We start from the raw sequence: 26,600 nt of genomic DNA on the forward strand, positions 1-26,600 counted from the left end.
GCAGCCCACGCAGGGCATCGCCACCCATTGCGTGGCTTCGAAGCATCGTGGCGGCCGCTGAATACCCTTACACTTGCACCTCTGTAACAATGTACTCTTGAACCGTGATCCAGGCTTCGCCTTGTCGTAAACATGGGTTGATCAAACCCGCTCAACAATGTGCTGATTCTCTGAAATTTCTTCTTTCGGGTTGAAGTCTCTCAAAGCGACTCTCACGACAAGCATCCGATTCATGCATTCCGCCTCCCATGTCTCATCTCTCATCGTCTCCTAGTTGTCATCGTCGAACACCCCATCAACCCAGCATAGTGTCATCCAGTACCGCTGCTGCACTCACCGCTTGCTTGCTGAACGCAGTCTCGCGGGTGGCGACTCGCAACTCACCGGAGGCACCGAGCAGCCAATAGTGGCAAGCGAGGCACAAGACCACACGTCTACACCCAAGGCTCAGTTAAGATCGGACACGGCGCTGCAAGAGTCAGTCATCTGCATCATCACCAATCCCCCATGCTATCACCCAACTCCTCAACTTTGGACGCTCGCAGTTGCTTACATACTGGTACCTCCTCGACTGCAACAACCTCCATCCCTATCCTCGACCAAGAGCTCAGCATCCAAACGACTGCAAGGCGTTAGCCTACGAGTGACCACGCATTCATCATCTCCATACAGCCCCTTCATTTGCGGAAAGCCGCTAAAACACAAGCCCCAAGGGAACCCCAGAGATTGGCGCGCGTCAGTCTGCATATCATCAAGCCGCAGCACATGCCTACGTTCGATATGGCGCCTCGCGATGAGGTGGGTCGAAGCTGACGTGTCCGATGCGATGAATCTCGCGTATCGGAGCGCACCAAGTACTTGCTTCTATCCCTAGTTCGCGTCGCTGACCTGGACCTACCGACCCACTTTGCGCCACCCAAACCTCTCGCTGCGCGATCCAACCGTGCTGTTGTTCCATTGCTACCTTCATGATCATTTCGCACTCCGTACCTTTCTCGCTTTTCGCTGCGCACTGATAGCACCTGCTTCCGGATGAAGACACGATGGACGAAGACTCGGAAGGGAACATCTTCGAGTCCGATCTCTCCGACGATGACGACGACGCCTTCATGGGCGATGACACGCACGCTACTGGCTTGGACGACGACGACGACGATGCGCAAGACTTCGGCGAATATGAGGAGGACGACGATATAGGAGGGCTTGGTGCAGATGGTGGTGACGCTATGGTCAGCCCTAGCGTTGGAGATGAAGGGGATGCTGTTTTCTTTGGCAGCCAAGACATTGGTCGGGCGCGAAAAGCTTCGTACGAGGTCGACTATAAAAGCCACACCATCGCCAGCATTGAAGCACTTCAGCAGAAGGAGATCGATCAGATCTCAGCCATGTTCAATGTCAAGGTAAGTGGCCCAAATTGCCATTGCGAGGAGGGGCCGTCGCTGATGAATGCATTATCTGCTATGATGCGCCACCCTACCCCAGGACACTGACGCAGCAATTCTGCTACGACACATGAGCTGGAACAAGGAGCGTCTCATCGAGCGGTACATGGATGCACCAGAAGATGTCAAATATGAAGCAGGTGTCATGGACGATCCAGCGCGACCACGTATCCTGCAAATGACATACGACGACGACTTTACCTGCGAAGTTTGCTATACCTCCACCGATGAACTACCAGCCACTAGTACCCCCAAGGGCAAGAGCGCAACGAAAAGCAAGGCAAGAAGCGCTGACGTACCACCCCCAGATGGCCAGCCGTTCGTTTCGACACTCGCGCTCGGGTGTGGACATCGCTTCTGCAAGAACTGCTACTCTGAGTACATGCTGCGCAAGATCAGGGAAGAAGGCGAGAGCAGGCGCGTGCAGTGTATGGATGACAAGTGCAAGCTCGTCGTCGATGAGAGGACTGTTAGCTTGCTAGTAACGCCGGACATACTCGAAAAGTGGGGGACATTCTGCGTGCTCACTCACGCATTCACTCGGGCGCTCCGGAAGCCAGTGCTGACACGAACCCAATATTTATCCATGTGTTCAGGTACAGGACGCTCTTAAATCGCACATTTGTCGACGACTCGGGCATCATGCGCTGGTGTCCCGCGCCGAACTGCGAGCTTGCTGTCGAGTGCCACGTATCGCAGAAGAAGCTCAGCCGCGTTGTGCCATCAGTCAAGTGTGGGCAAGGACACGAATTCTGCTTTGGCTGTGGGAATGAGACGCACGCGCCAGCTGTGTGCCCGCTTGTCAAGCTCTGGCTTAAGAAGTGTGCAGATGATAGTGAGACTGTGAGTGTTGCGCTTGGCCTGAGTACACGCTGCGCATGGCACGTCTGCTAAAATCACTCTGTTGCTACTTCTAGTCAAATTGGATCAAGGCGAATACGCAAGACTGCCCGAATCCAAAGTGCAACTCTGTGATCGAAAAGAATGGCGGGTGCAACCACATGACTTGCCGGAAGTGCAAATACGAGTTCTGCTGGATCTGTGAAGGACCCTGGTCTGAGCATGGAACGAGTTGGTACAACTGCAATCGATTCGATGAGAACAAGGCCAAGTCAAAGGACTCGAAGAACAGCTCAAGGCTCTCGCTCGAGCGGTATCTGCACGTGAGCGGAAGCGTTATTGGTCCGCACGAGTCACCTTACAAACAATAGCTGCTGACTTGCGGCTTACCCTTGTCGCTTTGTGCAGTACTACAATCGCTATATCAACCACGAGCAATCAGCACGCCTGGATGAGAATCTCGTCGCGCAGACGCAGAAATCGATGGACGCCATGCAAGAAGCAGGCGTGCTCACGTGGTCAGAGGTGCAGTTCCTTAGCAAGGCCGCGGCGTCGGTGACCGAGTGCCGGATGACGCTCAAGTGGACGTACGCTATGGCCTACTATCTCAAGTGCGACAACCAAACCGAGCTGTTCGAGGACAACCAGCGCGACCTGGAGCGCGCGGTTGAGCAGCTGTCCGAGCAGCTGCAAAAGCCGGTGCAGAAGGACACGATCCAGCAGCTGAGGCAAGAGGTGACAGATTTGATGGTGTACGTACAGAAGAGGCGCGAAATCGTGCTGGCCGACACGGCGGCTGGATACCAGGAAGGCAGGTGGGAGTTCGTCGTGTCTGTCTGAAAAAGTACGCTGGCTGGCGCACAATAGACGGGTGCGGAGTCGGTCGACGGACCTTCGTCTTCTAGATGGCCCATACATCATAGACATTCCCCCTTCGAGGCAATAAAACTGCACGCAGCAGCGGCAGCAGCATGAAGTATGCCCAGCACATCTTTTTTCAACTGACGCTATAATGTCACAACGTCTCCCATGTCGGCAGCATCATTTCTTCCTCCTCACCTCGGCAATTCGACCTATGCACATTACATGCCTTTGTGCCCTTGCACACATCCCGCACCTCTAGTCTAGTGCTTCCTACATTTTGTCCTAGCAATACACATTGTATCCTAGTGTATCGTAGCAGCCATTCCACCTATTCCTGCTCAGCTCTCACCAGGCGAACTAGAGAACACTGCACGAGCTGGAACCGGACGAGCCTGGAGCACGAGGCGTCATACAGGCTGAACGCAACACTCAGAGCCCGGCGTTGGGATGCAGGTTGCCTCTCTCGTGTTCTCAGCCTCTAGATCACGGCTACCATTCACACGGGCAACCAGGAACCGCAGGCGAGCCTCGAAAGAGGATATGACTGTCGCCTTCGTCGTAAAATGTGGAATGACAAGGTAGACTCATCGAAGCGAGCTTGTCGTCAGCATGTTGCGCAAGTTCTGCCCGGGGAGGCAAAGGACGTTACGTAATGGGCTTTGTTGAGCTGGGACTGAGATCGCCAGCTGCCGCCGGCCGCATCAAGCGTGCCTGGTGGCTCGAGTGACGAGAGATGGTGCCAACGTTTGCAATGAACAGACTAAAGCGGGCATTGGCTGGTCAAGCCGCTCACAACAGAGCGAGCCTACATGTGTGATGCGACGAGTTGTACAGCGAGTTTGGTATTAACATGACCACATTGTCTTTGTTGCACTGGGGACAATGGCCTGCGGAGCGCGGAGAAGACTTCTCGGGTCCAAAAAGAATGGCCGTGTGCTACACTGCGAGGGCGGGGAGGTGCCTGCGTGTGCCCGTGTGGGGAAAGGGAAGTACACTAGGCGCAGAGCAACCAATGCGTCATCAGATGAATCCCCCCAATGCTCACAAACCATCGCCTCGAAGTTCACCATTTCAACATCACCGCCTCGGCCGACGTACGTCCAAATTCAAGTCGATTGTTTGCCAGGTCCGATCAATCATCGAATGGTTCGTTCTGCCCCCATATACATTGGGGTCTGGCATTTCTAAGCAATTGAGCTGCCGACCATCACCAACCTATTCCGGTAGCGACGATCAGTGTTGGTTGCGTGATACGCTCGACCTGTCATCAACGCTCAATGGCTACAGAGCAGGCAAGCCAGTAATTTCCTGGTTTAATCTCGTACAGCCCCGAACCTGCACATTCTTGAATCTGCAGCAACTCAAACCACGCAATCCATGATTGTCTACGTGCGGCCAAGCTCACACAGCTACCCCGCAGGTGAGGAAAGGCAAAGGCGCAACGATGGGCCCGCCAGCTTTGGAGCAGCTCTTCACGCTACCCTTTGCCCTCCATCTAACGCCACTGCCGACGCTTGAATACGTCGTCGAAAGCAAGGGGGATGATACTGCGCGTCGAGCTCGACGGCGAAATCGACGGGAGCTTAAGGAGGCGCTACGAGTTGCAGCCGCTCAATCTGGCTCTTCCTCTGCAGCAACGGCGGTGGCAGCAGAAGGTAGTGGCGCACGCAGGAGCTCAGCAGCGTCGATTTTCTCGCCATCGCCCCTACTCAATAAGCTCGTGCGCACCAGGTCCCCTTCGACGCAAGTCTCGCCCCCACCGGCAGGAGGGACGGGGCAGAATGACAGCGGATTGTTGGCCGGGCTGAGGAGGGGCAGCTCGTCGTTGTTTGGCAATGGACCGAACTGCGGTGCTGATGTGATCTCTGTTCGCGAAGCCAATAACATTGCTACTGGGAGAAATGCTGGCAACGTCTGTATCTCTGACAACGACAACCCCAATGCGGATGACGAGTACGAGTACGAGGAAAATGATTATGACTCAGACGAAGACAAGATTTCGTCAGAGGATGCGTCCACCCGTTCCTCCCTCGAGCGCTGCAACAAATCAGCCAGCTCTTCATTTGACTTGGCCGGCGGCGCCTCTCGTCTGCGGCCAGTGACAACCAAGTATGCGCCGCATTCGCTCGACACAATTAGTGTCTTGCTCGAGCAGACGGACCTGTTCAGCAGCATCGAAGCGCTCAGCAAAGCGATGCGCATGCTGGATCGGGCTTCGATCACCAGGCGAAGAAGCAAAGACCCGTCGAACACTGCCAATGCATACGTCGCGATGGGCGTTCCGCTGGACGGAATGCCATCAGGCGACGCAGTCAACCGCGATGAAGCTTTTGCACATGCATTTGCCGCATCCGCCGATGTAGCTGCAGCGAGCAGCAACCGGCGCATGCCGATCGATGAGATGGACCCAGAAGAAGAAGGACTCGAGAAAGACATTGCATTTACGACTTTGCGCACCTTCTTCAATACTCGCTTCAACGTCACGTACAACGGCGAGCGGCGCGATCCGGCCAAGCCTCTGTACGCGCGACTCGGCAGCGGCAGCGCGAAGCAAGGAGAACCTGACGGAAGCGTTGGCATCTGTGCGCATACACGTGCTGCGTACGCAAGTAAACAGGAACAGGGATCAGAATTGCTGTCTTCAGGTGGCAAGGGTGATGACGAAGGAGCCGAGAACAGGCCTCTCACTGCTCTGCGGCGCACTTTCTCACCGACGCGCATCATGAGTTTCCCCAGTTCGAACGGCCAAGCGGAGGTCACGATTTCTGCGTCTGGGATTGTACAGGGAGGCACGCCGCTATGTCCGGAGGGCGTCTCCCCTGATGCTAAGGACAACAATAGCAATGGTAATACCTTTGCGCGCTTGGGAGATGCATTCAAGCGAGCAAGGAGCATGTCGCACACCAGCGCTGCTGCGGGAGAAGTAGGTGTTGGGACCACCCGCGGCGGTGGAACAATACGAGGCGGCTCGCGTGCAAGCAAAGCGAAGTCATTAAGCAAGCGCAAGCAAATGCAGCAGCAGCAACAGCAGCAGGATGCAAGATTGGCATTCGCACAGGCCCAGGAGGCACCACACCCCATCCGCGTGTTCACTGCTTGGAATGACGGCCGTTCTTGCGGTGCAGAGAAGCGCAGAAAGGATGTGCATTTCAATGTTAGACTTGACTTGCACAATGTCGGGTTGGCTCCTGTACCGGAGCGCGTCAAAGGTAAGTTTCAACTCTTCATGCCAACATGAGATAATCAACTGAACCTCTTCGATATACTCGGCGTAGCCGAGCGCGCATTGTTCAAGCATTCTCAGAAAGCAAGAAGAAGACCCTCTCATGTCTTGCATGTCTCGCGCGCACGCTCTCCATCGGCTACGTCGGTTGAGGAAGGACATGTTCATCACTCAGGGGGAGACAATAGCGCATTCAATGGGGGAATGGACCTTCAAACGGTCATATCGCCTGCATCCATCGTTTCGTCGAAATCTTCCTTTGGTGCCACCGGTGTTGGAGGACTACCACTGACACCTTCTACGTCTCCTGCGCCTTTGGATGTGCTCGCAAAGGCGAGGAGTCACTCTCCACCCAAAGTACGTAGAGGGACGAGCAGCAGCATGCCAGGTGTATTACCGAGCGATCTCTTCGATGAGGTTCGAGGAGGAAACAGTCCCACAACGAGCGAGGTGCACGAAAGCGCCAGCATGGGAGTGGGAAAAGACCGCCGTCCATCGTTCCTGCTGCGCGTGCTGGATCTGGGATTCAAAACCCGCGCGCGAAGCGCCAGTGGTATGAGCTCTGGTTCGAACGCGGACAGTCAGGGCAGTGGGTTTGCTGCCTTTGCGAACCCCAATCTATTTTCTTCTGATTCAGCTCAGTCGCAGTCGCCCTCAGCCATATCGCAAGATGCACTACAGAGCCCCATCCTCAATCTGAGCTCAACCTTGCGACCACCTGGATCGCCAATGAGGTCAAGGCAAAATGCGGGAAGCTTCGGAAGCGCCAGCGCTCGCATGAATGCGCGTCATTTTCTCGAAGGCTCCAACCTCGGCGCCGTCCAAGAAAATACTAACTTTGATGACGGAGACCGTTCGGATGCGCTCAGCTTGTCTGATGAAGCGGAATTTTGTGACGACTTGATCTGGCCTGACGATGACTTACATTTCGACGAAGGGGAAGATATTGTCACGCTGTTGCGGAAAGCTGCAGCTGCTGCGCTAACAATAGTTCAAACGAGGGACTCTGGCCAGGCTACGCCCAGCAATTCACCTGCATGGTCCGAAGATGGAAAAGGACCGACACAGTCATCAGCTACACAAGGCATACCTACTTCAGTCCGCCCCCGCGAATCGGAAGTCGGCGTGCTGACACCTCCGGGCTCGATCGAGCCCCAGCGCCAGCACAAGAAGGAGAACCGTGCATTCCGCTTAGCAGAGATCACAGCGGGATGCTGGCTGTCTGGCGATTTCGATCCGATGACCGTAGCTATCGCGTCAGCTTTTGGCCACTCCCTTGGCTGGGAAGGTATCATGAATCTTTGTTACGGCGTCGAGAGCGGTTCCTCGCAGGCGGGCGATTTCATCCCTCTCGGTAGGGCTGCTGAGCTTCACGAACAGAGCAAAGTCAACTCCGCGAATGTCCTTGCTTGGCGCTCGGATGTCGCTGCCTCTGCGGGCGCCACTCCAGAGACCCGACTGGCAGATTTGCCTTCGGCGGTAGCTGACGCGTTGGACAATGATCTCGATCGCTTGAATCCGGAAGCTGAAGTCATACAATCGGAAGGCTCTGCAGAGAGCTTGGGCAGTTGGTTGAAGAAGCTTCGAAGTCGTCTACAAGGGGCGACTAGCTTGCCTCACCGTTTGCCTGAAGTTAAAGAAGCTTCAGGGACGGGCATCGCCACGCAGCGATCATGGCAGCACTGGCTTGAGCTTTTCCGCAGCATTGCGGCTTGGATAGACGCATTTGAGGAGACTAGAGTTAAGGCTGGGCTAGCCACCGAAGTCGGACAACAGCAGACAGCATTGGTGTGGACAGCACCTGATGGCGAAGGTTACAACTCTCTCTTTGCTCCTTCGCTTCTCAAGGACATTAGCAATGTGCAGAACCCTTTCAGGCGTCGACACGGAGTGCCAGATGGCCTTCCGCCCGGACCAGACGGAGACGAGCTGGCGAGCTATCGGTGGTCGAAGCAAAACCTGGACGCCAGGCACTTTTCCACTCCATTGAGTAAGTCCTCGTCACGGAAGCGCACTGTGGTTGGGACTGATCCGGATTCCTTGCTTAGCCCACATGTGTCTATCTCTCGAGCACATCGTCTCCCAGCTTGCCACTCAAGAGTGGCCGCATCGTTCTGCATGGGAGCTGGACTATCTGGAGATGTGCGTTTTCCACACCCCGATCATCGCTCATCGCTTCCCACCACCAAGCTACAAGGCAGTAATGGACGAGCAGACGCTCCAGCCAGAGAGCGCAGAAGAACGCGCGCGCGCCAATGTGTGTCCCATGCCTTCGCCCAATGGCGTCTGGAGCAGTGCGTCGTGGCGAAGATGGCTGAGCCGCGTACAGGAAGGACAGATTCTCGTTCCGGCTGTCGCTTGGCAAGTGAGTACGATTAACCGTAGCTGCTAGCCGCCGGAAACGGGCGCGCTCAGTCTCCGCAAATTCTTTTCGTTCGCACTCAGGCTTGGTGGACTCTCATTGCCATTTTGAATGGCGCCGACCGCTCGGGGCGGCCATACGACTTGCAGGTCAAGAGCTATGAAGAGCCATTTTCGGTTCTGACAGACGAGCGCAGTGTCTACCTTTAGCAAATCTGTGACGTGTCCTTCTTACATGCACCGCAATAGAGAATGCATTGTCACCTATCATCATACCAGCGCGCATGTACACAATCTGAGACAACATCTGCAAGGATCTATTCGCTTTCTACCTTGAGCCGCCCGAATGGCGCCTGTTGTTCGGCGTGTGAACCGCACGGCGGCTCGCCGGGCTGATAGGGGATACCTTGGGAGCCAGTCCGTTGGAGAGGATAGCACCCTCGTCGGATGCGGTGTGACTGCAGGTGTGGTTGAAATGCTCTTTCGCTGCTCGTGCATGCTGCTCGCACAGGGTATTCTGAGGGGTACGCAAAGCTTGTATCCGGTAGGTGTGCTTGCGTGTCAGTTTTTGAATGCCCCTGATGATCGAGTCTATGAGCGCCTTCGAAGGCGCGCCCTGTTCGCCTTGAGTCACATCTGCGACGCATCGCGAGGTATAGCAAGCCCGCGGCGTACGGCGCATCTCGGCTTGCGCAAAGCCGTCTTCGTCGCATGTGACGTCCAGCCAGCGCTGCGCACTTTGCCTGAGCAGCCTGAGCAGTTGTTCGAGCTTCCCAAATGGGCTGCACGCCGGCAGGTCTGCATGATCGGCAAGGATCTTGTGCAGAAGTGCCAGGCAATCATCGTCCGACGCGATCGACGTGTGTGCTTGCGGTGCTGCATCAAGCAGGATGGCATGCAGGAAGTCGAGCAGGTCCACGTGCGTATAGATGCCGCTGTGGCTCGCGCCGGAGCAGCGGGCACGCAGCGGCGAGATGGCGGCTGAGCCATCGCGTCCGTGCGGGCCTTCACGACGTGGACCGGCCGCTGCATGGAGGCGAGCGGGTAAGAACCCGAGCCCAAGGCGGTTTTTGGCTGTGATGCGCCGCAAGATGATACTTTGGTCGCGCGGAAAGGCTGTTGCGGCACATGCCCCGATGGCAAGCGGGTCAGTGCAAAGGCAAAGGAAGGCGATGTCAGCGACAGACAGCTCCTGCCCTTCCCACCCATAAAATGGTCGTCTTGACATGCTTACGATTCTGCTTGATCCACTCCCAGTCCCTACCGTACCCGAGATTTGTCTGCAGAGCGTTGACGTTTTGCGACTGTGAATGCAACGTTGAGGATACCGGTTTGGCGCCGTGTGAATTCAGGCTCTCGCCCGTTCCTCCGGCTCCTCCTGCTGCTCCCATAGCGAGATGGAGGCCGAGATGGAGCCCACTCAGGTCTGTATCAACGTCCATCGGCCCTGGGCTGGTGGGGTCACCAGGTACGCGGGACCCATTGTGCGCTGCAGCAGCGGGGTTGGTAGGCGTGGTGCCCCTCCTGGCGCGCTCCTGCAGCAGGTCCCTGTACTGGCTGCCGTCACGGTACGGTCCGCGCTGGCTGGCGGAGCCGCTGGAGCGCCAGTCGCCCCAGACGCCGGCCTTGCCCATGCTGAACACCTCGAAGGCCAGCTTGGTGCCGCGCGCGGCGTCGCGACTGACCGAGACGCCCCAGTCCGTTGTGCGATCCTGGCCATAGACGAGAGCGATCTCGTCAATCTCCATGTCCTCTGCCTCGCCGAAGGTCGAGAAGATCCAGCGGCGGTGTGCTTTGATGTAGGCTACGGTACAAGGAGAGAAGTGAGGATGCGCGTCAGCGTGATGAATAGGGGGTAGAGCAGGGTTGGGTTCGTCTCACCTTTGAGTACACCGACATGTTTCAGCAGCGTCCTCTCCACCGGGTCCCGCGGAACGAGCAGTGCACCGTCTCCACCGCTGGTCTCGAAGCTGATCGTGCCGCCTACGGGGCTACCCGTGACCTCGGCGCCGAGCTCAAAGCCGAGCGCGCGAAAGTTGTTCGACGTGCGCGGGCCCATTGTGAAGACCCGTGGCGCTTCTTGGTCCACCGCCAGGGGCAGCGGCGGGCGCAGCTCCTCGAAGCCGCTCGGCGCATGCGGGCTGTAAGGCGGGGAGGTGCGCAGCATCGGCGGCGGCACCGCGGCGGGCGGTGAGGCGGAGCGGCTCAGTAAACTACGCGTCAGAGACGTGCGGTGCAACTGTGGAGGCGATGCGGCAGTCGTGCTCGCCGGCGGTGGCGGCAGCGGCGGTGGTGCCGGCGGGGGTGACGTCGCTACAGACGACGAAGTGGACGCAGGGCACAAGGCATTATTCAGTGCAGCGGCGATGGACGCTTGGTTTGTGTCGGTAGAGCTGCTGCTGGTCAGCATGCTTGTGCTGGACGCGCATCTGCCTTGCGCAAGTGCGTCCTCCCCCGGCGAGCCGAGTGGGCTGGCATGAGCCGCAGCGCCGGCGCTCAGGATGCTGCTGCTCCGCGTGGTGCGCATGGCCAGCGCCGGCTGGCTCGCGTCCGAGAGCATCGTGAGCGATGGGCCGTCGATGGCGTTGTAGAGCACGTGGAAGGAACCATCGCGCAAGAAGCCGACGTCGCCGAGCCGCAGCGCGGACGGGTTCCACAGCGGCAGGCCCTCGCAGGCCGCGTAGAGGAGCGTGGCAAATATGTCGGCGTTGGAGGCCATGGCAGGGAGTGCAAGGCCTGTTCAAGCGCGCAGGGAAGGGAAGTGGCTTTGAGGGAACGGTGAGTGCCGACGAGTCGACTCCACGTGTGGGATCCTCGAACAGAATATATCTGTTCGCCGTAGGTGCTGTTGACCCTGATGCGAAATGGATATGCTGCGAGTGTTAGATACCGGCCCCTGTTCCTACGCGGGGATGGCAATCACTCGGAAAGATCAACTGGAAAGGACGAGTGGCACAGGGACGGGTGGTAGACATATGAACGGATCTTTTTCCGAGCGGCAGGTGGTCACCGCCTGATGAGAGATGGTCGCTTCGCAACGGTGGATGTGTGGAGAATGCGGAGCAGGTGCAGGAGTAGATAGCCAGGATCGGTGCGTTGCTACTGGGTGGATGAGATGGAGGGAACGATGAAATCCAGCAAGATGGTGCAGTCGAGTCAGGTGCGATGGGGATGGGGATGAGGTCACTCGGGGTTGATGGGGTTGTTATACACCCAGAAACGTACGAGTTTGCGCGGCGTGTTCGTGTACCTCAAAGCAGCCTCCCTCGCCGTCCTTTCACTTCCGGATTGGGTTTGGATGCTCGACAAAAGATATGTCCTTGTATCTCGAACCTAGCAAGCTTGTCTTTGTCAAGGTTTCGCACTTTTTGGACCCCTGACTCTCCTCCTAGCAGCCAAAGCCCGGAAGAGCACTCGCACAAATGACAGCAATGCAAACGGATCCCACACTGACGCTGACAGCCCCCGAGTCCAGACGGCGGCGGCGACGACGACGACGATGGCGCGGGCCGAGTAGCGACGCCGTTGAATATCATGAGTCACGACTGGCAATCGAGGATGGCATCGAGTTGCGGGTGCGAGGTGCGAGGTGCCGATGCGCATGCGTAACCGTCCGTTCTCCTCTCCAACTCGACTGATGTGACGAGGATGTGATTGATGGACGCCGTATTCAAGACTAGCTGAACCTTATTCTTAATTTTAGCACACATACACACACACGCGACGACCACAGTCCTCCCACGCCTACGCGGGAGGATAGATGTTCCCTTGCGAGCTCCCTACGTCAAACAACGCAGCATGCACAGCCACAGCCATGCACATGTTGCCCATATGTACAGAGACCTACGACGCACAGCATACGCACAATGTATATATGTATATCCTATCCTCTCTCCTGTGGACTGTGCTGTGTGCATGTATATATACAACAGCAGCCGTGCCGGAAAGCAGCGATCTGGTGCGGGAACACGCGCAGCACAACACCACAGACACGCGACCTGGGGTGGCGCGACGCGACGCGAAACCTAATCGTCATGTTCATGATCGTCTCTCGAGAGGTGGGCGAGAACTGTTCGCCAGCGAAGGGGCCCCAGGCGCCCACACGTTGCGGCTCCAGGAGAGGCCCAGTGATCAGCGAGCTGCCAGGCTGTACTGCCAAGAGACCAGTCAGGTGACGATCGAGAGCGAGACGGAGAGTCGTCGCTGGGCTGTGGCATTGCCAGCCAAGTGCGGCTGGTCCAGGGCTCCTTGCCCGCTTCCATGTTGGCACGTAAGTAAGGTTGGAACAGTGCGCCGGCTGGCTAGGAAAGAGGTGGATGATAGGACAGTAGGGAGATGACGGTTGCTGCTCGCGACCGGTCCCAGTCCAGCGACAGTCGTTCGTTGTGGCCCAGTCGTGCCCATGCGGCCAGTGTGATATAGATGTGATGTGAATGTGACACTGATCGAGAGCTCGCCTTCTTGCCCCATACACGTGATGCCAATCTTGGATCTTGTGGAGCTCAACGGATGGTGACAAGAGTCAAATGACTTTTGAACATGGTAGGTGACCATGCAATCAAGCATGCTCATGTACTGGCCGTGAAAGGCTAGACACTACAATGCGCTCCCCAAGTGTACTGACTCGAGATACTAATTGTCTAACATGGGGATACATGCAGAGCGCAGCACCCCCGCCCCAAAAAAACGCACGTCGCACGTGTGCGAACAGCAGATACTATGGGAGGAGATGACACAGCGCTGGTAAATCAATCCCATGTCGGCCACGGAGAGAGTGGTCCTCCGCAGGTGCAGAGTCAACGTAGTGTCCATTGTTCGCCCTGTGTTCAGCGGATCCTGCAGACATCATGCCCGTTTCGCCATTACCGGTGTCAGTTGCTGCTTTGATCCTTCAGTGGAATGCAGTCACGTATTGGCGAGGGAAATGGCCTGTCGGGAATGGCCCTCTCAGATGCAGGTAGAGGGACCCGACAGCTTGCTCTCGGACGTCGCAAGGCAAGCATTCACTGTCCTTGTCCCCGTTGGGTGATGTGCAAGTACGAGCGCGTGATTCGCGCTTCTGCCTACACATCGAGACGCAGCAATACCTTCGGCAGATGGTGGTTTCAAGAACAGAGCGGCGCAGGTTGTGAATCACCTGCGGCAGTTATCGAGAAAGGATTGGCAAGCGAACAGAGTGTAGCGTGTACGGGAAGGCCCAGCAGGGCCCAGTATACCGATGTATGGCAAAAGGCAGCGCTGCATCTTGCCCCAGCTCTCGAACAGAATAACCGGGGAATCTTGAGTCTCTGTGATCTGCCCACGGCACCTACCGCCATCTGAGCGTGGGCGACACGACGCATGTTGCCGCGTCAGCCTGGCAGAGCTGTGACGTACGCGCATCCGGGCGCGGGCGCCGTCTAGAGGACGAAGAGGCGCAGAGCTTCCCGGCTTGTGGGAGAGGGCATCAGGTAGCGTTGCTGCGCCAGCTTGGCTCCCACCAAAAAGGCGCAAAGCTCTCTGATGGCAGAGTACTTCTTGCTGAGAGGACCTAGAATGGTGCAATCTGCAGATTGAGGACTGCCTACCCCGATGAGAAGTGGGTGGGTTCCAACGTGAGAGATTGGGGCACGTTAGCTGGAGCTCCGTACCTTATGTAAGGTTCCCAACGCGGATGTAAGAGCCGCGCGGTGCAGCCACAATTTCAGACGATGCTTGCCTAGCAAGCAGGCAAAACGAAGAAGCATTGGAGCGAACGACTTCGTATCCATCGATGATGGGCAATACGGCGTACATCTACTTCGTCGCCCTTCGACACGCTGTCCTCAGCGTGCTTGTTAACAACTTACGTCCTGCCTTGCTACTAGCTGGGCGATCCCCTCTGGACAACCTCAGGCGGACGACCCTGCTACCCTGCGCTTCTGGACGCGGGCGACCGTGGGAAAGCGTTTCTCGGGACTCGAGAGAATCTCCACAGATCGGCGCGCTCCCTTCAAAGGGTCGACAGGCACCGCAGCGATTACCGATCATCGATCAGCACAACCTGAAGCAGACCCCGTGCAGCATCCCTGCGTAGTACCACCTTACTAAACATGCGTGCAGCAACGATAGCGCCGACGCCAATGCGTGCGCTCATCCTGCACACGCACGATGTCGCGCGCTCGTTGAAGCCGTCTGTCGATGGAGAGCTGGCCAATGCTCTGCACGAAACGCTGCACTTTGCGCTCGATGGCCGCGAGGAAGATTGGGGGATCAGAGATGACGAGGACGAACGCCGGTGTGGGCCGAGCACCGCAAGCGGGAATGGACCCAACTCTGCATCTGGGCGTGCCACTATAGGTGTGAACGGCAGCGTGTCAGCGCAGGATCCTCAAGCAGACGCAGAAGAAGAAGAAGACTATGAATCGCTACCGCCAGCTCGATCGGGCTTTTTCCTAAGCTCCAATCCAGAGCGACCATACATCTCTTATGCTTGGAATGAACGTTCACAAACGCTCACGCTCCCGAATCCAGTAGTAGTAGCGAACCCGACAACGCAAGATCCCTGCAGTCCAGAAAATCGGTCCGAGTTCGACGTCACTGCCAAGTTCTTCTACCTCGATGATGCACACGCCAGCGGTCAAGACGCACGAGAGGAGCGGTTCCCGGTCGCGTACATCGATGATGCGCTCAAGCGCTTGACGATGAGCACGTCGCTTATCACCATCGACACCTTCATCGTCTCCTTCCCCACTCTGCGCCTCGATATTGGAGGATCGAAGTCCTGCTGCGGCTCCGCCCATGATGATCAACGTGGGAACGCAACGTGCACAGCAGGGTCCGCGACGCCGGGGGCATTGCCGTCCGATGGATGTGGTATTACGCCCTGCACCAACTTGTCTAGGAGCGCAGCACTGGCCAATCATTCGAAAGCAACAGTAGGCGTGATATCGGGGCGCGCATCGTCTTCCGACCACACACACAAGCTGCGAGAGGATATACAGGCCGTCAAACAAGTTTGGGAGGTGTGTGTGCTTCATTGCGAGCACTAAAATCGGGGACAGCCATGAATGCATGTATAAGTACTAACTGATGTTCTTCCGTGCACTCAACCCCACAAAAAGGCTATCTCGCCAAATCCACAACTTGTCTCCCTAGGCATCGCAGATATCTCTCTTCCCGCTCTGCAGCAGCTTCTATCCTCCTCCGATGCTTCGACGTCTGGAAAGAATGCCATCTCAAGAGGAGAGACGGCGCTGCCGTCAGACGCAACGGTTCCGTCAGCGGCGCGGAAGCCTCGCCTCGTCACTGTCAACGTCAAGGGGAATCCCTGTGCTATAGACAAGGAGCTCAATGCGTGGTGTGAGAAGCAGGACATGCTGCTTGTTGCGCACAATGATCAAAGAGGTGTGTCACTGGCACTTGCAGTCCGATTGCGTGCGAATGCGATACTAGACGTCTCTTCTGCACAGACCTCTTACCGGCACGAACGTTACCAGCGTTGTTGCAAGAATTCGAGCACGATCTGCCACATCCTGCGCCTGTGGAAGGTCGGCTGCGTCCGCGGTGGGTTCTCAAGGTGAGTTGACAACAGAAACAGTATTCTGGGGCGTTGAAAAGCTCTCGCGACTGATTCTAGACTGTGCCTCTCCGTCCACGTCTCCAAGTACTCGACTGTGATCCGAGAGCGTGGGATTTTGGCAGACAAAGGATACATTGTGTACGCAGAATGGATCTAATCGTAACTGCGTGCAGCCCCCACCGTATTGTATAAATACTTTCGATAGCGTCTAAAGTCGCTGAAGGAGTGCAATATCGGACCTCATAGCTTGGCTCCTTCGAACGTCGGCCCAGCGTCTTCTCTATATGGGTCTTGCTCGTCCTCCATCCAAACCGTGTCCGCCTTGTCCTCCAGCAGCGGTTGCGCAGAGTCGACCCAATCGGCCCCCATGCCCGGCTCCGTGACGTTGCTCGGCACGTGATCAAAGTTCCATTCCCGCTCGACGCCCTCGGGCAGATGATCCGCCGAGCCATTGAGCAGCTGTGTCCAACGTCCTGCATCGCCTCCTTGCTCGCCACGCACGTACAGACTCAGACTTGCCGTCCCGGCGCCGATAGGATACCCGCGGCCGTCGGTGCCTGCGCTTTCGGCCAGGATGCTGCGACCCAAAGCGATGATGGTCGCTGCGTGCGAGCATAATAGCACGCGCTTAACGCCGATCTGCTCACAGCGTGCTTCAAGTAGGGACAGGAAGCGCTTTGTTCGTTTGTGCAGCTGCTCAGCTGTCTCGCCTTGGGGGGAGGCGTAGAGCAGCGGTCGCCACGTCCGAGAGATGGCGTTCGGGGGGAATTGTTCTTCCAGGTCTTCAACCGAGGGAGGAAAGGGGTGCTTGCCGCTATCTGGTGGCCATGCAGGTGGAAACCATTCAGAGAGGCCTTCAAGGTAGGAAGCATAGGCAGCAGTCAGCAGCTGCCCTCTGATCTCGACTTTATTTTGAAGGGCGTAGGGAGACTCACCTGGCTCAGGCAGCAACTGTAAGCCGAGCGCCTTTGCGGTAGGGAAGGCTGTCTGCATGCACCGGTAGTACCTTGAGGAGATGACCAGTTGAGGTTGCTCGGCTTCGGGTAATGAGAGAAAGTATTGAGCCAGACATCGCGCTTGGTCCTGCGAAAGCAGTCCGCTGGTTGTCAGTGAGGCCATTCACGACGGGGTTCAGCGGGGGCCCAGCCCACGCACAAGCCCATGAGCAGTCAGGACGGGGTCACGGGGCCGTCCCGTGATAGGGAAGGTCTCGTTGCCTTGCCAGTTCCTTGAAGAGTGAGTAACATGAGTTTTCAGATCAGCAAGCACGGACCGCGATGCGAGGTGCCACGAAATAGGCCTCACATGCGAAAGCCATGTCGGACAACATAAATACGCTCGACCATTTCGTTGAAGGTGGCACGTTAGGTATTGAGGTGATAGGGCGAGGTAACTGCTGTGGGTAATTGGTAAACGTCTAACTCCTAAACAGCCGAGAGCAAGTAGGTAAATGTCTGGTGGGCACTTTTGGAAATTGCGGTGGTTCAGGCTTCAGGAAATTGAATGCCAGCCTGCATAAATGATTGTGCACCAAAAGCAGGGTGGGCGTTTTTGAACCTGGTTGAAACTTCACACTGTGAGCATGATTATCGTGCAAGTACAAAGTAGAAGACGCCGGCGAAAAGAAAATGTACACATGTCTTCGAACTCCTTTTGACTCCCTCTAGGCTGTGCGGCATGGGCAAAACCCTCCAAAGCCGGTCCAGAAGCTGGTGCTTCCCCTTCAAGCTTCAGGTCAACAGCGTACGCATCCACTGTCTCTTCGTCGGACGCGCCAGATACCTTGCAAATCCAATCTCTGCTTCAATCACGGCCGTGAGGGGGAAGATGGAGGCGCACGCGGCCAAGATGCCAGGGCATTCATCACCAAGCACAGACTCATGTTCTGATAGTTTTCAAGACGACTATACAGTATGTGTCCACAATCATGCTGACTGCATGCTATTCAAGCGAATGAATTCTCCACATCTGCGCCTTCTCCTTCGTCCTCGCCTGCAGTAAAAGTGAGGAAGTTTTGTGGACGATGCAGCTCGTCCCAGAATGCGGGCGGTCGATCCAGGGTCAAGTTGTACTTGATGCTCGGCGCCCACTGCGCGGAGAGCGACAGACCATAATTCCACGGTCCGTCGGCTGGTGTCAAGGTCGAGCCGAGAATGCGATCGGATAAGAGCAATTGGACTTTGTCGGCCATGCCCGCATTGAAGCCTTGCAAATTGCCTGAGGCGACCTCGGCGGTGGTCGCCTTGCGTCCCCATTCGAAGCCAGAAACGGCGAGCTGGTATGCGGTGAGCGAGACAGAGCCGGGCGTGAAAGCAGCTGTGATGCAAATCGTGCTTGCGCCCCATTCCGAATGCGCCGCCATCACCTTGGAGTGCGCTACGACATCCGTGGGTGCCATGTGCGGAAGGTCTTGAGCTTGAGTATGGATCCAACCCAGCGGTTCAAGACCTTTGAGCATAAAATCGTGCTGAGGCAAGTCGCTTGGCAGCTCGACGCTGCTCTGTGTGCCGCGTTGCGGGACCCAAACAATCGCCTTGATCTCCTTAACGGCTGGTGCATCGGGCGGGGAAATACCATAGAGATACCCGGCCACCTGCGTGCGCAGGTCAGACGTGACGATAAACGTCTTGAGGATGTTCTTCGGTAGGATATACGTGAGGCTACCAGCATCCTCCTTGACATCGTCGTTAGAGACGTAGATATGCTGGCAGCGCAACGACAGGTTGGTCGAGCTGAGTGCACGCACCCGCCAGTCACTCTTCGACGAGAAGACCTGATTCTCGTACTGGGTCGTGGTGATGACTTGAATCTCATCGCCGTGCACATTGGTCGTTTTTGTCTGTGTGGCGGTAACCTGTTGAGCAGCCTCGGCGCTCTTCTCAATCTCCGCCATTTGTTGGCGTTGCACAGAGGGTGCCGCGATCTCCATCCCTGCGAAAGGAGAAACGCAAAAGAGTTAGCATTTCTGTTGCATTTCTCTGTCGTGTTATCAAAACTTACCGAGAATGATGTCTCTGATCTCGCTCGACGTTAAACTAGCAACGTTGACGGAATTGCGCTTCCCATAATCTTGAAGGATCAGGTCGCGAAGAGCCACCTCAACCTTGATCCACTCCTCGTTAGTGAGAGTCGGCCAGATATGATGTGGCTCGGTGACGGTCTGCACATTTGGACGCAAGACGATCTTTGCCTTCTCTTGGTTCACGTGCAAAGCGCGCAAAAGCAGGATGCACCGCGAGAATGCTGTGTACGACGAAATCTCCGACAACCAGTTGTCGTAAATGTTGAACAGCACCATCTGCGGCTGCGTTGCACGCAGGATGAGATCGCCGAACTTTTCAAGCTTCATGCACGCCTGGAAGGGGAGCTGCAGCTCACTTCCTTTGATGACGATGTTCGGGAAGTCTGTCGCATGGAGCATCAGTATGTGGGTACTAGCAGAGGCAAAGATGGGATCATACTTACCGAGTAAATGCACTTCAAGCGGGTCAAGCATTCCTTTTCTCGTGACAATGATTTGTTTGGGCTGCTCCTCGACTGGCAACGAGCGTACCAATGCTGCTACCTCTTCCGCTGTCTTCCACTTCGCCAACTGTCCGAGACGCTTCTGACCAGCCCAAACTGAGGTATGAATGATCTTCAGGAAGAGTTGACCCGTGCGCGGATTGAGGATGAAGATTGCACCGTTGATAGGCTTTGTCACCAGGTTCCCTTCGAACGTCCTGTGGATGGTGACACGATAGACGTTCGTGTCGTCAACCATCCAAATAACCTGGTTGCTGAACAGCTCCGCGTAATTGCCCGAGTTAAGGTACGGCTCGGTGGGCTCTGAACTGTACAATTGCAAACTCTTACGGAGACGCTCCCTCAGGACGTAGAGCGCTGGATTGGCCTTCATGATTTTCGCCATCGCCTGCGCAACCAAAGGCTTGCTGCCTGGGAACCAGTTGCCGTACGCCGAGTGTTGATTGTAGGCAAGATCGATCGCGATGAGTGCGCCCGTGGCTGAAGGGTAGATAGACGTGGTCGAATCACTTGTGTAGTCAAGGAACTTAGCTCGAGCATACCTCTCAATGTCTGTAAGATGGCAACCGTGGCATCAGCATGCTGACCCCGATGCGTCAACGCCATTTCGGCGTAACTCACCGTGGGAATCAAAGTCTGTCCAAGAATAAAGAAAGCGGGCGGTGGTGTCAGAAAATGCATTCGACACAAGAAGACCCGAGACTCACCGCCCCATCTGAGCTGCACGTCCAGCCACCACTTGTTGGCACTTGAGCCATCGAGCACGTCTTTCGACTCAGTGAGTAGCGAAGGTCGACTCATCGGCCACTTGTAAGAAGCAAAGAGAAGCAAATCGGCGCAGGAAGCGTTCATCCTGTACGACTTCCTCGGGTGAATCGTTTCCTTTTGTACCGTCTCAATCTGCAGCGCCTCCATCTCTTGATCGAAAACTTGCGCCAGGTCCATCGTGACCGACTCGTGGATCTTTTGCCACAAGTGCGCGCGGAAAATGGAGATGTAACCTGGAAGGCAACGCAAGACATCAGCACCAGCAAAACCACTTCATGGCCAAAAATCCTCGCACGCACTGATCTTAAGTGTTGGCAGTTTACCGTGCATAAATATCCCTGCAGCCGCCATAACCAAGCAGAAGAGTCGAATATGTCAGCATCACCTGTCGCGTGAACACCGCAAGGGATTGCGACGTACCGGTCAGATCGAGCTGGACTTGGAAGCCGACATAGACATTGGCACGGTTGATCGTGGGAGACCACCAGAGCGTGAAGCGGCGGTTGGGGATTTGCGAGAGACCGGAGCGCTGCGCATTGGTGAGTTTCTTGTACTTCATCGACTCTTCGAACCCAGAGGCCTGCCCACGGAAAAGAAAAAGCGCGTGCGTCAGCCTCCTGCAGGGCAAACCTAGCTAGGCACAATAAGCCCGACCTTTTCCCAGAACAGCTGCAAGGCATGAACAAGACGTGGTCAGCAAACAGGCTCCAGAAAGAATGCTGCAACGGATATACTCACCCTGATGGCGACAGTGAAGGAAGGACAAGGAGCAATAGGAAACGATAAACACAAAAAGAAATGAGCAAATTCGAGGACTTTGGAAATATCGTGACTAGACCAGGGCCTTCCGGGAAGATTTCAACTCACCCTTCCCACGAAGGGAAACCTGTGCCGGGGAACAAGGTGTGCTCGAGGATCGTCTCGATACCGCCGAGGGCTGCAATGACGTCGACACGGTAGTTGTTGAGCTGCCAGAGCTTGCCGTCGTGCCGCTGGTCGGTCCACCAAAAGGGGTTGTACTTGAGCACCTGGTATTGCTTGAACTCGCTACGGACACGCCAGAGCTTGTCATAGGACAGGATGGTTCGGTCCTTCTGGAAGAGCGTGTTAATGCGGGGTATGCCTCTGCTCCAGCTATCCTCGAGGTCTTCGAGCGTGAGGCGTCTGTTCTGCGCATTTGCCTCCTTCCTCTTCTGCGCATACTCCTGCCAGACGCGGGCTGAGTCGATGAATTCAGCCTCCCACGGCTGAATGTAGCGGTAGAGATTCGGAATGAGCTGGTCCTCTTGTGATGAGAGACCAGACCGGAAGTGCGTGATGCCAGTACTAGTCTGCTTACTCCAGCGCAGGTCACTGGCTGGGATCAACACGTGACCCATGGACAGCTGCCCAAGACCACCGATTTCCTTAGGCGCATAAAACACGCAGGGCGGGAATCTGGACGGCATCTTCGAGTTGAGACCAATCTTGACCCGGGTTTGAACCTTGTTCTCTGCCTTGACGAGCAAGTCGAGCAGCGTCTCTGTGTACACGACGGCCTCGCGGTAGTATGTCATCAAACCAATCAATGTCGTGTTCCACTTGTTGATGATCTTGGAAAAGGTCGTGGCACCGGCGGACATAAGCACCTGCCTAATTCGGTTATTAAAGTGCAGAACGCCAGCATCGCTGACTCTGATGTGCGCTTGCGACGTGCGCTCGCCAGTCGACGCTTGCACCAGGGACCAAACACCGTCTCGTTGCTCCTGCGTATCGCCCGCGCGAATCTTTGGTAGAATGCGGACCTCGAAGCCGAGCATGCTGAACAGCAGATTGGGGTTGTCCTTGCTGTAGACGCTGACAAACGTGTCCTCCCACTCGATTGTGGTGAGCGCTCTCGGAATGCGATTCTTGATGTCCCAGAAGACTGCGCGTGCGAGATTGACGTCGTGCTTGATAAGCCTCATGCGGCAATCCCTCGGCCAACATCGCTTCGAGTTGAAGCCGATCATACCCGAATTGTTCGGATCGGGGTTGGCGCTGAGGTACCGCTGAACTAGATCTCGCGACTCCTCGGCGGTGAAGCGGAACATGACGTGGATCCTATCAATGTATCGAGAGTAAAGCCTGATCGGGTGGCGTGTCTCCGTAGCAGTGTCGCGGAATTGAAGAAACCCGTTGGGCATCTGCGGCGGTCCTGCCATCTCCGAGGCACGCTGCAAGCCGAGAATGAGCAGATCAAGCACTAATCCGTAGTATTGAAAGACGAACGCGGAGAATTGTAAGCCACGGATCAAGCCATACGTGTTTGTGTGACTCATGTCTTTCCAGACAATGTTGATGTTGTTCTTCGCTGTGATGTAGTCTGCCAGGTTGTGATCCATGATCAGGCGCAGCAAGCGGTTGAGCAGCGTCAAATCGACCTTCTCGTAGACTCGGCTGAGCGTCGTTTCCATCAGCACGTTGCATTCTCCATCTTTGGTCTCCCAGACATCCTGCAGGTTGTTGATCCCGTTGCACCACTTGTAGACCAGCAAAGGTGGAGGCTCCGTGTCGCTCGGCTTGATCCAGGCTGGGAAGAGATCGCGCCTGGTCGCCTCGTAGGAGAGGTATTGATCCAGGTAGGCGTCGGTGATCTTCTCAATCGGCTCGATGTCATAGCACGGAATGAGCTTCTCATATGTGTCAAAGAACTCCATCGAAGCTTCCTTGAATGCGCGCTGCGTGAGCATGAGACGCTTGATCCTAGAGAGCGTCATAGCTGGCTCATCAAATGCCTGCTCGACGAGCGCTAGCTCTTCACGTTGGCTTTGATTGAGTCTCCCTTTGACACTGTAAGCTTCTTTCAAGCGCTCAAGTGCAAGCACGAGAATCTTCGAGTCGTGCTTGAAGTTCAGCGATGGAAATGGAATTGGCTGGAACCGACGAGACTCGAGCCAGTGCACGGTCGAGGTATAGATTGCAACAGCTCCCTCGGATGTGATGTATGGCCCATCCTTGAGGTATGAATTTTGCCTTTCCTGTTCAGCCTTGAGGTACAGACGTGTCAAACGTCCGAGATTCTTCCTGGCTACCGTCTTGTCAACGGTAGCGCCGCGGCGAATGCGTTCACGGTTGTAATGCGCCACTGAGGTCCACCAATCCGCTTTCGACTTGACGTATCGCAGGATAAGGTTTTCGATCGGCGCAGGCATGCCTGGCACCTTCCACGGAATGTTGGCTTTCCAACATCGGAAGGCCTCAGTCATGTGCTGCATGATCGTCTTGGACTTGCTCTGGCGAATGTTCTCCGGCATCATGTCGAGAATATCGTGCAAGACGGCTGCCCTCAGCTCGAGGTCGAAGTGCGACTCTACGCGCTGCTTGGTCACAAGAATGGACTTGTTCTTATTCGAGCGTCCCTCGAATTGACGCGCCAGCAGGTTGCCAAGCCAGCGTTCGAGCAGCGGCGTGAGCCCTCGCAGCAGCGCCATCCAAACGCGCCAACTGGGGGCCCAGAAACCGACACCGGGGCCTTTGCCCACTGGACCACTGTTGAAACGGTAGTAGATGACATGCTAAACAGAATGAAAAAACTGATAAGCTTCAATTGTCGAACGCCGCGGACATGCTTGAGCTTACCTTCAAGTCTTTGCATGCGCGGATTTGCCGCATGACTTTGTACTTGTACCTGTACATCCCAGTCAGCTGTCCAACATGGTTGAGCAAGTACTGCAGGCCATCGGCGAGTTGGAACGCATCGATATTGCCCAGGCGGAATTGAACGTGCGCATCCACGACCATCTTGACAAGTCTCGCGATCTCCCTGATAAGATGAAATGCATTTCCGAACCGACTCTTCTTCCGCTCCTTGGTTGTGCTGTGGAAGAGCAGTAACCCAAAATCAGCCGACCGAATCGGTCATGAGCATAGCGCATGAAACTTACAGCGTCTTGATGGGCTTTAGGTTGAAATTGTAATCCAAATGCAAGTAGTGCAAACCCTTGCGATGGATCAAGAGGTTGAGCATGTTGAATGACTGTCTGCACACTTGCAAGCCCGCCTCGACCCAGTCGATGGTGGTCGTCTGAAAGAACTTGGTCTCCTTGAGCTGACGAAGCAGGTACTTCTTCGTGCCAGCCTTGGGATTCCGCGCGTGCAGCAGGTTGGCGACGTGTTTCTTAAGCAGCTTCTGGTACGACACTCGAACCTTGACCGGCATGCCTGGTGGACAATGCTCCTTGGTGTACCAGGTCTTGATCAGTGGCGCATCAATCGCGCGCACCGTCCTGCCGCTGCGGCGATTGTAAGGCGCCGGAGCCCACCACAGCGCGATGGCGTCGGCCGTGAGGTCGTTCGTCAACTCCTCTTCTTCCAAGAATGGCTCGATACCCTCGGGTAATTTGACAGAGACCACGTCCTCCAAGTCGTCGTCTCCATCAGCACCGCCAAAGACTTCCTCCTCGTGGTCCAAGACTGGTTCACCATTGGAGTAGAACCCGTCAAACTGGTCCTTTGTGGAGATTGTGCGGCCAGAAATCGGATTGATGGCAGGGTCGTAGTAGAAAGTGGGTAGATCAGGGTCGTCTGTGTGGATGTAGACGTTTTTTGGTTCATGATAGACCGCATTGTGAACGGAGCGAGGACGCGAGTTGTACAGATGCGGGAAAGCAACCTTGTACTCTGTCCTAATCTGGTTGCGGATGATGACCTTGTTGATGTCGTTAAATTCGTCCCAATCAGCATCAAAGTCATCGGTGTCTTTAAACAAAGGCTCGAACTTGGGACCTCCAGGGATGGCCGTGTTGAGCGCCTTAGCGGTGAAGAATGACTTTTTGTCGAAGAGATAAGCATTGTTGTTGTCACCGGTCGAAATGTCGCTGAGCAACGTCTTTCCGAGACGGTGCAGCGCAGCCATCTGCGGCAGGTCCAGAGAAAAGCTCTTGTATGATGGTCCATTGACGTGCTTCTGATCTTCGACCAGGGGCTTGTGATCATAGAACCAGTCGATGACTGCTCCATCTTCATCCTCATCCAGCTCGAGCTGTATCGCCTCGAGTGGCTCGACGTCCAGCAGGTTGTCCCCGTAGTCCATCGGCGGCTCTTCGTCGTCAAAGGGCGGGAAGCGCATCCGCTTAAAGTGGCGACGATCACGCTTCTCCCTCCTCATCGCAAGCCACATGGTGGCCCATTGAGCATGGTAGATCGGCTCGATCACCTTTGGGATCTCGTTGACCATGGTCAAAGCACCACTGACGTGATACAGCACTGGAACCTCTCGCACTTGTTCCCAAGGCATTGGAATGTTCTCCAGAAGCTTCATCATCGCGTGAGGCACGTACTTAAGAGCACCAAGATGCACTCGCTTCTCTGCCCTGTACTTGCGGTTCGACATGTCTCCGTGGTCCTTCATGATTTTCCTGAGGTGCTCCGGCGGCATCTCCTGCTTTCCCGTGTCCACTATGGCTGTTTTCCCCTTGCGATCACCAAAGCGTCGTGCCTGGTGCTGCTTCCATTTTCGAGCCTTTGCTTCCAATGTGGCAGCATCCATGCACGCTGGCTCCGCGCCATTGGACATGCCTGGAAGTAGGCCACGCATCGCGGCTGGTGCACTCGGCGGAGGGCCATTGAATCCAGGTGGCGGGCCCGCCATGATGGCGATTGCTGCTGCCGCTGTAGGAAGATATCTGCTGCGCTGTTGCAGATGAGCGTCTCCAGCAGTTGCGGTGCGGTCAGTGGCAAGTCCGGTTTGCGCTGGCTTCACCAGTCGCTTGCAAATCAGAACTGCGAAAAAGGTCTTACTGGCAGCCCGTTCAGTTCGTGCACTCGACCAAGCAGAACGTGTTCCTGCACCTGCTGGATGCGCGCAGGGTGCAGAGAGGGATGGATCTACGTGAACAAAAGCTATCAAGAAACAGCCAGATGGATCCCAGCATTCTTCCTCTCAGCTCGACGAGAAGTGTGGCAGTGTGTGGGAGTCCACTTCCCTGCAAGCAAGTCGCGCAGACGCGTTCCGCCCACCCAACCTAGCACAGCGACGCAGTGCCGTCGTCATCTCAGCAATCCATCACCCGTTCGG

The 26,600-nt window shown here is 55.9% G+C and overlaps 6 protein-coding genes across 6 annotated transcripts; 3 read left to right on the forward strand and 3 right to left on the reverse strand.

Annotated features, from left to right (window-relative positions):
* Nucleotides 1-1,043: 1,043 nt before the first annotated feature.
* K437DRAFT_269428 (putative ariadne-1 protein) lies at nucleotides 1,044-3,122 on the forward strand (the record flags this gene model as incomplete). The annotated part of the gene is made up of 5 exons (XM_013386545.1): nucleotides 1,044-1,400; nucleotides 1,483-1,946; nucleotides 2,039-2,285; nucleotides 2,360-2,605; nucleotides 2,691-3,122. The coding sequence occupies 5 exons, from the start codon at nucleotides 1,044-1,046 to the stop codon at nucleotides 3,120-3,122; spliced, it is 1,746 nt and encodes a 581-aa protein (XP_013241999.1).
* A 1,111-nt stretch (nucleotides 3,123-4,233) lies between these two features.
* K437DRAFT_257920 (uncharacterized protein) lies at nucleotides 4,234-9,047 on the forward strand. Its single transcript, XM_013386546.1, has 4 exons — nucleotides 4,234-6,355; nucleotides 6,422-8,359; nucleotides 8,418-8,734; nucleotides 8,815-9,047. Exons 1-4 carry the CDS (start codon nucleotides 4,591-4,593, stop codon nucleotides 8,938-8,940), a joined length of 4,146 nt encoding a protein of 1,381 aa, XP_013242000.1. The 5' UTR covers nucleotides 4,234-4,590; the 3' UTR covers nucleotides 8,941-9,047.
* Nucleotides 8,928-11,533, reverse strand: K437DRAFT_257922 (uncharacterized protein). The gene is made up of 3 exons (XM_013386547.1): nucleotides 10,612-11,533; nucleotides 9,965-10,534; nucleotides 8,928-9,846 (listed from the first exon to the last, which is right to left on the reverse strand). Exons 1-3 carry the CDS (start codon nucleotides 11,447-11,449, stop codon nucleotides 9,059-9,061), a joined length of 2,196 nt encoding a protein of 731 aa, XP_013242001.1. The 5' UTR covers nucleotides 11,450-11,533; the 3' UTR covers nucleotides 8,928-9,058.
* A 2,804-nt stretch (nucleotides 11,534-14,337) lies between these two features.
* Nucleotides 14,338-16,479, forward strand: K437DRAFT_257926 (uncharacterized protein). Its single transcript, XM_013386548.1, has 4 exons — nucleotides 14,338-15,713; nucleotides 15,813-16,095; nucleotides 16,161-16,267; nucleotides 16,356-16,479. The coding sequence occupies exons 1-4, from the start codon at nucleotides 14,802-14,804 to the stop codon at nucleotides 16,425-16,427; spliced, it is 1,374 nt and encodes a 457-aa protein (XP_013242002.1). The 5' UTR covers nucleotides 14,338-14,801; the 3' UTR covers nucleotides 16,428-16,479.
* K437DRAFT_275196 (phosphoglycerate mutase-like protein) lies at nucleotides 16,377-17,749 on the reverse strand. Its single transcript, XM_013386549.1, has 4 exons — nucleotides 17,576-17,749; nucleotides 17,426-17,498; nucleotides 17,206-17,353; nucleotides 16,377-17,124 (listed from the first exon to the last, which is right to left on the reverse strand). Exons 1-4 carry the CDS (start codon nucleotides 17,614-17,616, stop codon nucleotides 16,511-16,513), a joined length of 876 nt encoding a protein of 291 aa, XP_013242003.1. The 5' UTR covers nucleotides 17,617-17,749; the 3' UTR covers nucleotides 16,377-16,510.
* Nucleotides 17,750-18,144: 395 nt separating this feature from the next.
* On the reverse strand, nucleotides 18,145-26,403 carry K437DRAFT_257928 (PROCN-domain-containing protein). Its single transcript, XM_013386550.1, has 11 exons — nucleotides 24,469-26,403; nucleotides 24,164-24,401; nucleotides 21,431-24,099; nucleotides 21,218-21,233; nucleotides 20,984-21,143; nucleotides 20,863-20,901; nucleotides 20,503-20,796; nucleotides 20,417-20,431; nucleotides 19,736-20,347; nucleotides 19,271-19,675; nucleotides 18,145-19,201 (listed from the first exon to the last, which is right to left on the reverse strand). The coding sequence occupies exons 1-11, from the start codon at nucleotides 26,172-26,174 to the stop codon at nucleotides 18,216-18,218; spliced, it is 7,140 nt and encodes a 2,379-aa protein (XP_013242004.1). The 5' UTR covers nucleotides 26,175-26,403; the 3' UTR covers nucleotides 18,145-18,215.
* Nucleotides 26,404-26,600: the final 197 nt, after the last annotated feature.

This window comes from Tilletiaria anomala (assembly GCF_000711695.1).
Source record: "Tilletiaria anomala UBC 951 chromosome Unknown K437scaffold_71, whole genome shotgun sequence".
Taxonomy (NCBI): Eukaryota; Fungi; Basidiomycota; class Exobasidiomycetes; order Georgefischeriales; family Tilletiariaceae; genus Tilletiaria; species Tilletiaria anomala.

Excerpts from the sequence above, each read along its gene's own strand:
- K437DRAFT_257926 (XM_013386548.1), top strand. The coding sequence starts at position 14,802 with ATGCGTGCAGCAACGATAGCGCCGACGCCAATGCGTGCGCTCATCCTG. Across the intron at positions 15,714-15,812 it reads CCGTCAAACAAGTTTGGGAG|GCTATCTCGCCAAATCCACA; the intron begins GTGTGTGTGCTT and ends CCCCACAAAAAG. Across the intron at positions 16,096-16,160 it reads TGCGCACAATGATCAAAGAG|ACCTCTTACCGGCACGAACG; the intron begins GTGTGTCACTGG and ends TCTTCTGCACAG.
- K437DRAFT_257928 (XM_013386550.1), bottom strand. The coding sequence starts at position 26,174 with ATGGCGGGCCCGCCACCTGGATTCAATGGCCCTCCGCCGAGTGCACCA. Across the intron at positions 24,402-24,468 it reads CTAAAGCCCATCAAGACGCT|CACAACCAAGGAGCGGAAGA; the intron begins GTAAGTTTCATG and ends GCTCTTCCACAG. Across the intron at positions 19,202-19,270 it reads GATCAGAGACATCATTCTCG|GGATGGAGATCGCGGCACCC; the intron begins GTAAGTTTTGAT and ends CTCCTTTCGCAG.
- K437DRAFT_257920 (XM_013386546.1), top strand. The coding sequence starts at position 4,591 with ATGGGCCCGCCAGCTTTGGAGCAGCTCTTCACGCTACCCTTTGCCCTC. Across the intron at positions 6,356-6,421 it reads TGTACCGGAGCGCGTCAAAG|CCGAGCGCGCATTGTTCAAG; the intron begins GTAAGTTTCAAC and ends TACTCGGCGTAG. Across the intron at positions 8,360-8,417 it reads GCACTTTTCCACTCCATTGA|CCCACATGTGTCTATCTCTC; the intron begins GTAAGTCCTCGT and ends TTCCTTGCTTAG.
- K437DRAFT_257922 (XM_013386547.1), bottom strand. The coding sequence starts at position 11,449 with ATGGCCTCCAACGCCGACATATTTGCCACGCTCCTCTACGCGGCCTGC. Across the intron at positions 10,535-10,611 it reads ACATGTCGGTGTACTCAAAG|CCTACATCAAAGCACACCGC; the intron begins GTGAGACGAACC and ends CTTGTACCGTAG. Across the intron at positions 9,847-9,964 it reads GGAGTGGATCAAGCAGAATC|CCTTTCCGCGCGACCAAAGT; the intron begins GTAAGCATGTCA and ends GTGCCGCAACAG.
- K437DRAFT_275196 (XM_013386549.1), bottom strand. The coding sequence starts at position 17,616 with ATGGTCGAGCGTATTTATGTTGTCCGACATGGCTTTCGCAT. Across the intron at positions 17,354-17,425 it reads TCCTGACTGCTCATGGGCTT|GACCAAGCGCGATGTCTGGC; the intron begins GTGCGTGGGCTG and ends CTGCTTTCGCAG. Across the intron at positions 17,125-17,205 it reads ACAGTTGCTGCCTGAGCCAG|GCCTCTCTGAATGGTTTCCA; the intron begins GTGAGTCTCCCT and ends CCTACCTTGAAG.